Here is an 8,478-nt window from a genome sequence, read left to right as displayed (position 1 = left end):
GAGGGGGATCCTGCTGGCTGGCCTTTCTGCCTCCAACCCTTTTTCTCCAGGGCTGAGCCCAGGGCTACCATTTCCATCTTCCATGGCAACTGGTGACCCATGGGACCTACCCACTAACATGCTGCGGAGGCACTTGAGAGACAGGCATCCACTCTACACTGAGGGGAGCCACACCTTCTGACAGCTCCTGTCCCCACTTTCCCAGTCAGCCCGGTGCTCCTGGGCACCCAGCTGGCCTCTCCTAGATGCACACTGACCCGAGCTCCTCAGGCCCGTAAGTCATCTCTGACAGTCTCTGGGAACAACTGCAGCCTGGAGTCGGGGATCTAGGTGCCCCCCCCCCACCGCCTCACCACCCCTGGGCTCCGGGGACCCACTGCAGGGGCCGCTTGCTGCACCGCTTCTTTTCACAAGTCCCCGTCTGAATTATGGTAAAACACACATAACATGAAACATCCTTGTAACCACGTAAGTGTATTATAGTTCAGCATGAAGTACGTTCACACTCTTGTGCAACCAGTCTCCAGAATTTTTTCATCTGGCAAAACAAACTCTATACCCATTGAACAACTCCCCATGTCTCTCTCCCACCAGCCCCAGCAAGGGTGGATTTTAACTATTTTAAATTGTTTTCATTTTTGCTTATTTGCATTTTCCAAGTTTTCTTCAAAGAGCATTTGCTATTTTTACAATTGAATTTGAACACTCCAGAACATTATGTGCAACCCTGTACAATCTCTGCACTTCACGGGCAGGGGACCCGGGTCCTGAGCTAGGAAGGGTCTGCAGGCAAGGGGGACCCAGACGACAGACCCGCTGCCTCCTCCACCCGGGGCACCCGCAGCACCCCACCAGGGGGACCAGCGGTCCTTTCACAGGAGTCTCCTCTCGGGAGGGGGACAGGGTTCACGGACTTGCAGCAGGTTAAGTTCCTGCCACTGAGTGGGTCCTGAGCACTGCCCCCCACCCCCGCATTTGGGATAGGGCTCTGTTTTCAGGACACAAGGGACTGGTCGCTGTCTCTCTTCTCACCTCACTGAGCCCCAAACAAAACTGTCCTCACAGGGTCACTCCTTGCCTTTGGTTGGCTCGTGTCTCTTGTCTCTGGAACCCTCTGGTCAGCCAGGCCCTGGGTTCTGCTCACCTCAGGGCCCCAAACCAGCTCACAGGGAGGCAAGGACAGAGCCGGGCAGGGGTCTCCGCTCACTTGCCAGACCTCAGTCGGTGTCAAGCAAAGAACATGCCCGGAGTGGCTTTCAGTGCAGGGGCTGGAGGAGACGCAGAGGTCAGGGACAGAGCAGGAGTCGTGGGGTGGTGAGAAGTAGAGGGTAATTTCTGCCTTTGTTGATCTAAGGTTTTCTGACAGTTTTGCTACAAGCACTGACTGATGCATATGCTCAGAAGACCGCAGGTAAAGTGCCAAAGTGTGACACCGTAGAATGTCAGGGCCTCTTTTATTTTTCAGACCAGGGACCAAGGCTTGCAAAGGTGATGCCACGCTGCAAGGTGGTAGCAGCAGGGCTGAGACTGGAACTAGGTCCCCCGGATCCCTGGCACCCCTGTGGCCCAGCCACTCCACCAGGTGGAGATCCAGAGCAGAATGTACTGACTGCGTGAGGGCCACGGAGGGGGTTGACAGGGGTCCCAAGTACAGGCCAAGGGCTGGAGAGGGCCAGAATGGGCCAGAACCTGCAGGATCTCAACGAGAAATGGGAAGGAAGGGTGGGGCCCCACAAAAACATTTCAGAAACTAGGGGTGGGGTGGGGGAGACCCCAGATGGAGGCTTGCTCTGCCACTTAACTAGCTGCCTTGGTTCTGGAGAAGAAGGACTTTACCTGCAGGCCCAGGGCTCTGGGGGGCAGAGAGCAGGCTTGTATCCCTTCCAAAAACTTGGATGGGGGCAGGAGTCACTGAGGTGCTGGTCAGAGTTTATAGGCCGAAGTGGGGATGGGACACAAAGGGGGACAGTTTGAGAAGACATCCCAGCGGAGGAGGGTGAGTACCCCTTCCAGAACCGCATGTGGCACTCTGGCCTCTCTTGCTGAAGCTGCTTCCAGGCTCCACTCAGAAGGGGTCAGTCTCCTGCAGCCCCTCTCGGCCACCATTCTCCAACAGAGGCTGGGCCCTGGTGCCCGGGGAGCCCAGGTCACACAGGGTGCTGCCCATCGTCACCCTGCTGAGGCTCGAGCTGTGGCGGGGCCTGTGGTAGCGGCACTGAGTCCCCAAGCACAGGGTTTCCTGGAAAGTCTCCCTGAAGCGGCTTGACATGACGTTGTAGAGCACGGGGTTAATGGCCGAGCTGAGGTAGAAGAAGACGCCGGAGATAACGTGCACGTACTGGAAGGCCAGGTGCAGGCCTTCGGTCCAGTGGGACACAAAGCTCCACATGAGGCGGTCAATGTGGAAGGGGGCCCAGCAGATTCCAAACACCACGACCAGCACAACTGTAGGGGCACAGAAGGGAGACTTGTGTGCCTGCCAGACTGCCTTCTCTGGGCTTCACGGTAGTCTGGTCATTCTCACCTTGCCACCCATGCCCACTGTCCATCTGGAAGGTTCTGGAAGTTTGCCCACCCTAGCCTCAGCACGCCCTTCAGGGAGGCTGGTCCCACCATTGTCACTGCCTGGGCAGTGGGCCCCTGCCCTACTCCCAGCCACAGTCAACTGGACCAGGTGTGGGCGCGTGAGCCAAGCTGGCCCAGTCTGGCTCTCCCATCACAAGAGTCTGGAACTAGGTGACTCTTAGCTAAGACGTCACCCAGCTTCCCAGAGCTCCCCTTCAGCTGTAGTGTCAACCAGCCACGCCTGTCATCGGGCTTGCCTTGATTTTTGTTTCTTATCTGTTGTGTTTGCTTCTCCAACTGCCTATCTTCCCCTGCCGTGCCTTCCCCACCACACCCCAGCACGGTTTTCCCTCATCATCTGGGATTTCCATCAGGATGTTGCTTACAACATCCCTAGCCCACATCCCCAGCCCATGACCCTCTGAAAGTGAAGCTGGGGGAAGGAGGGAGGGAGGGAAAGAGGGAGGGAGAGAAGGCCAGAGCCCCAGGCCAGCAAGCCAGGCACCATCCCTGAAGGAACCACCCCAGCTTCCCAGGGTGAGGGCCATCCCAGCTGAGCAGACTTGGTACCTGCAGGGCAAGGGAGTAGGAGGCAGAGGCAGAGGGGGCAGGGGGTCTGTAGGGCAGGCTTCACAGGGCAGAGCTGAAAGGCAAGCTTGGAACTCTGGGGTCAGTCCACTTTAGGGAGCTGCACAAGTGGCCTTGGCTTTGGGACACTGTTACTGGGGCACAAAAAGAATGGGTCTCTTTCTGGGAATAAGACAAGTCCCATGGCTTTGACCAAGGTCTCACTACCTCTGTCTTGCCCCGGCTCAGTCCATCTACCTGATTCAGGCCCTGCGAGGGTGAGTCAGGTTGAAGAGGAAATCGTGGATTGGCTTTGTGTCATTTTGTCTGGCTTCCTCGGAGCCTCTGATTTTGAAAAAGGGCCGGATCTAGAGCAGAGTAAGACCCAGAGCCTCCACCCAGCTGGCCTGCCCCCATCCACACCTCTTCTGCCCTGACTCTCCTGTGCTCTGCACACTGACCCTCACAAACAAATTATGTGGCCCATCCTGCCATTTATCTTTGATATGAGTCTCTCAGAGAGTAATCACACACGTGCGTGCACACACACAGGGCGGGGGGAGGGGGTAACTCCAGACCTCACACTCAGCCTCCATCGGAAACCCAGACCCTCAGCCCCCAAGTCCCAGAAGCTCTAGCCTCACCCCCCAGGGTCTGGCCCCGCCTCTCTCCCCGGTAGCAGCACTTACACAGCATCTTGGTCACCTGTGTCCGCCCCCGATCCTGCGAGCCCGGAAATCTGCAGCTGTCGCGCGACCCGGCCCTGCCCCTGGCCTCCTGCCTGAGCACCAGTAATCGCTCCCGCCGCAGCCGCAGCCCGATGAGCAGGTAGAGCACGCTGATGGTGGCCATGGGCAGGCAGAAGAAGAACAGGGTGGTGATCTGCACGACCAGGTTGTAGAGGGCCCGGGGGTGGACCAGGGTGCACACAGCCGAGTGGGGCACCGGGCCCCGGCAGGGCACTTCCAGCTGCTGGAGGCCGTGCAGGCTGGTGTTAGGCAGAGAACAAAGCACAGCGAGGCCCCAGATGGCTCCGAGGACACGGCGCACGTGCACCCGAGTCATCATGGACCTGGCCTGCAGCGGGTGCACCACAGCCACATAGCGCTCCACGCTCAGGGCCGTGACGTTGAGCACCGAGGCCAGGCACACGGTCTCGAAGAGCAGCGTGCGGAAGTAGCAGCCCCCGGCGCCCAGCAGGAAGGGGTAGTTGCGCCACATCTCATAGAGCTCCAGGGGCAGGCCCACGAGCAGCACCAGCAGGTCCGACACCGCCAGGCTGAAGAGGTAGTAGTTGGTGGGGGTGCGCATGGCCTTGTGGCGCAGGATGACCGCGCAGGTCAGCCCATTGCCCACGGCGCCCACCACGAAGATCAGCAGGTACGTGATGCAGATGGGCACGAACAGCTCAGTCTGCTGGGGCCCCAGGTACTTGATTCTCAGTTCCTCGTCGGTGAGGTTTAAGTCCTCGGGGTCAGAAAGCCCCAACGCCCGACTGCCATTGCAGGGCACCAGGCTCCCCGCGTCCCGTGGGGACGTGTCTCCGGGGAGGATGGAGCAATTGAAGCAGAGAGGAGCCTGTGGAACAGAACAGAGAGACGCCCCGAAAAGTCACTCCGAAATCCTTGGGGATCCAGGAGACCGAAGGGACCAGCGACACTAAGAGAAACATGATTTTTTTTTTTAAGATTTTATTTATTCATGAAAGAGAGGGAGAGGCAGAGACACAAGCAGGGGGAGAAGCAGGCTCCATGCAGGGACCCCGACGTGGGACTCGATCCCGGGTCTCCAGGATCATGTCCTGGGCCAAAGGCAGGCGCTAAACCGCTGAGCCACCCAGGGATCCCGAGAAACATGATTTCATGTCCTGCTAAGAAATATAAGAAACCACGACACCTGGGTGGCTCAGTGGTTGAGCATCTGCCTTCGGCTCAGGGAGTGATCCGGGGTCTGGGGATCGAGTCCCTCATCCGGCTCCCGGCAAGAAGCCTGCTTCTCCATGTCTCTGCCTCTGTGTGTCTTTCATGAATAAATAAAATCTTTAAAAAATGGGCAGCCCGGGTGGCTCAGCTGTTTAGCGCTGCTTTCGGTCTAGGGTGTGATCCTAGGGACCCGGAATCGGGTCCCATGTCAGGGTCCCTGCATGGAGCCTGCTTCTCCCTCTGCCTGTGTCTCTACCTCTCTCTCTTTCTGTGTCTCTTGTGAATAAATAAATAAAATCTTTTAAAAAAATCTTTAAAAATTTTTAAAAACCTCTCATCCCTTGTAAGGTAGATAATAATTTTGGAGATATGAAAATGTACATCTTAAAAATGATACAAAGCAGGGCTTCCACGATCCACTGAAGCCTTTGAATAAAGGATGGATCCTCTGGATCATGGGCTTTGCAGTCAGCAGTCTCCCCTTGGGTCTGTCCCCTTTCAAGCCCTGGACTTCAGGAGAGGGACTCAGTTTGGGCATCTGTAAAATGGGCACAACATGCAGTAACTCATCAGTATGGTTATTCAGACCAAGGGGTCTGGGGACACCTGGGTGGCTCAGTCGGTTAAGCATCTGCCTTCAGCTCAGGTCAGGATGCCAGGGTCCTAGGACAGAGTCCCACATCAGGCTCCCTGCTCAGCGGGGAGTCTTCTTTTCTCTTTTTATCTCTCCCCCTCCCCCTGCTGGTGTGTGTGCTCTCTCTCTCTCCCTCTCCTGTCTCAAATAAATAATAAAACCTTAAAAAAAAAAAAAAGAGGGATGCCTGGGTGGCTCAGTAGTTGAGCATCTGCCTTTGGCTCAGATCATGATGTTCTAGGATCAAGTCCCACATCGGGCTCCCTGAGGGGAGCCTGCTTCTCCCTCTGCCTGTGTCTCTGCCTCTCTCTGTGCATCTCTCATGAATAAATAAAATCTTAAAAAAAAAAAAAAAAAAGAACAAGAACAAGGGCTCTGGAAGCAACTGCCTGGATTCCAATCCAGCCTCCTCAGTTCTGGGCTGTGTGACCATTTGCATGGGAACCTCTCTGTTTCCTTATTGCAAGGATCCAGCAATTTAATCTACAAAAGGTACTAACGTGAGACCAGAGAAAGGCTGGTCATCAGTCACCTCACAGTGAGGACTGAGTCACTGTGGGGCTCAAGTGAAGGGGTAAAAGGGCTAAAAACCAGAATGCTAACCCAAAAGTCTTTCTTGTTTCTGTTTCCTATCACCTGCTCTGTTAAAAGTTGAAATATTTGACAACCTTGTCACTGCAACCTTGTTGCAGCTCTGCTACACTCTAGCTATCACATCTCTTCACTCTACCTCAGCCTACACATCTGTAAAATGGGGGTGTCCACAAAGCTTACCTCATGATTTCTGTGAAGATTAAATGAGAGAACACATATAAAGTTCTCAGGGTGTGCCTGGCACAATTCAGGTGTGCAATATCAATGCATAGTAACATTATCCTTACTTCCCACGTGGCAGGGAAGAGCAGTCCAAGGGAAGGGTGCTTAGCTGGCTCAGTCAGTAGAGCACCCAACTAACTCTTGGTCTTGGGGTTATGAGTTCAAGACCCATATTGAGTGTGAAGATTACTTAAAAATAAAATCTTAGGGGATCCCTCGGTGGCTCAGCGGTTTAGCACCTGCCTTCCGCCCAGGGCGTGATCCTGGAGTCCTGGGATTGAGTCCCACATCGGGCTCCCTGCATGGAGCCTGCTTCTCCTTCTGCCTGTGTCTTTGCCCGCCCCCCCCCCCCCGCCTTTCTCTCATGAATAAATAAATAAAATCTTCTTTTAAAAAAATAAAAGTAAAATCTTAAGGGAGCATTGGTGGCTCAGTCTTTAATCTACCTACTTTTGATTTTGGCTTTGGTCATAATCTCAGAGTCTTGAGATCAAGCCCAATTTCAGGCTCCTTGATCAGTGGGGAGTTTACTTAGTATTCTCTCTCTCTCTCTCTCAAATAAATAAATAAATATTAAAAAAAAAAAAAAACAGGGCACCTGGGTGGCTCAGTGGTGGAGCATCTGCCTCTGGCTTAGGTCCTGATCCCGGGGTCCTAGGATCGAGTCCTGAATCAGGCTCCCCAGAGGAAGCTTGCTTCTCCCTCTGCCTGTGTCTCTGCCTCTCTCTCTGTATCTCTCATGAATAAATAAATAAAATATTTTTTTAAATAAAAAGAAAATAACATAAAATCTTTAAAAACAAACAACAGTCCGAGGGAGATGGGGCAGGGACTGAAACAAGATTTGGCAGGGCAGGTGGTTTGGTGGGACAGGCCAGGATCTGGGGACCGTCCTCCTTAGCCCTCTGGCCAAGCCCACCCCCCACCACCACCCCCACCCCTGTCCTCGGAGCAACCGCGGGTTTTCAGGCTCCGTTCCTGGACCCGCTCACTGTTCCTTCAGCTCCACTGCCTCTTCTCAGTAGGGCCTTGGCGCCCGTGTGCCTGCGCAGCCACCCTTCAGCTTTCTTTCTGGGTCCTTTTCTCTCCCAGACCCCAAGAATTCTTAATCCTGAATATCTTTCTCCTCCCCAGCACCTCCACCCCGAAGTCTCCCCCAGCCTCCTTGCCGGTCCCACAGCTGATCCCCGCATTCTGGGCCTGGAGGGGCATTTTCACCCCCGACTCCCAGGCTGCGGGGCCGCGGGGACGAGGCGGGGATGAGCTGGGGATGCTCCAGGGACTCCTGCGCCCCGGGAAGGGTGGCAGCGCCCGCGTCCCGCAAAAAGCCAGAAGTAACCCGGCGGCTGCGAGGCCCCCGAGAGGTGGGGCGCCTGGACCGGCCCCCCGCCCCCCCCCGCGCCCCCGCCCCCGCCCCCGCCGGCCGCGGCGCCCGTGGCCCTACCATGCGCTCCGCCGAGGCCGACGACCAGACGCGGCGCCGGGAGCCGGCCGACTGGCGGACAGACGGCTGCCGGCCCCCAAGTAGCCCGCGCCCACGCCCCGCCCGCCGGTGGCCCCGCTGCCCCGAAAGGGACCGCCACCAGGGGGCGGGGCTCGCGCCGCAGCCGGGCCCCAGACGCCCATGGGCCCCACGCCCGCTCGAGAGAGCGCGCTCCTTTCCTGGCCGCTCTCCGGGACGCGACGCCCCGGGAGCCCCACTAGGGGATCCTCACAACAACCCATTTACACAGGAGAAGACTGAGCCCCAGAAAGATGGAGTGCGTGCGACACGTGTGGTGTGGCTCCCGCACCCAGCTCCCACCCGGGGCTCGGGGCTCGGGGCTCGGGGGGCTGACTTTCAGCCTACCTCCTTATTATGGGGCCTCTCCAGCCCCCGCCTCCTCCTGTCCCATATTTCAGACGCTCCTCAAAGTTCACGTGTCCCAAAGGGTCTCATCCCCCTCCTAGGCTTGGGACGTCTCCTCTCCCTCC

General features: G+C 56.5%; 1 protein-coding gene across 1 annotated transcript; it reads right to left on the bottom strand.

Annotated features, from left to right (window-relative positions):
- Positions 1 to 522: 522 nt before the first annotated feature.
- Positions 523 to 8,007, bottom strand: NMUR1 (neuromedin U receptor 1). Its single transcript, XM_055300025.1, has 3 exons — positions 7,949 to 8,007; positions 3,822 to 4,710; positions 523 to 2,445 (listed from the first exon to the last, which is right to left on the bottom strand). The coding sequence occupies exons 1-3, from the start codon at positions 7,949 to 7,951 to the stop codon at positions 2,066 to 2,068; spliced, it is 1,272 nt and encodes a 423-aa protein (XP_055156000.1). The 5' UTR covers positions 7,952 to 8,007; the 3' UTR covers positions 523 to 2,065.
- Between the last annotated feature and the right edge of the window lie 471 nt (positions 8,008 to 8,478).

This window comes from Nyctereutes procyonoides, unplaced genomic scaffold, assembly GCF_905146905.1.
Source record: "Nyctereutes procyonoides isolate TBG_1078 unplaced genomic scaffold, NYPRO_anot_genome, whole genome shotgun sequence".
In the NCBI taxonomy this organism is placed as follows: Eukaryota; Metazoa; Chordata; class Mammalia; order Carnivora; family Canidae; genus Nyctereutes; species Nyctereutes procyonoides.
This window is presented reverse-complemented; position numbering and strand designations above follow the sequence as displayed.

What these genes read in the sequence shown, in the direction of transcription:
- NMUR1 (XM_055300025.1), bottom strand. An exon ending in ACAGGTGACCAAGATGCTGT is followed by an intron (nt 2,446 to 3,821) that starts GTAAGTGCTGCT and finishes GTGCCCCTACAG; the next exon opens with TTGTGCTGGTCGTGGTGTTT.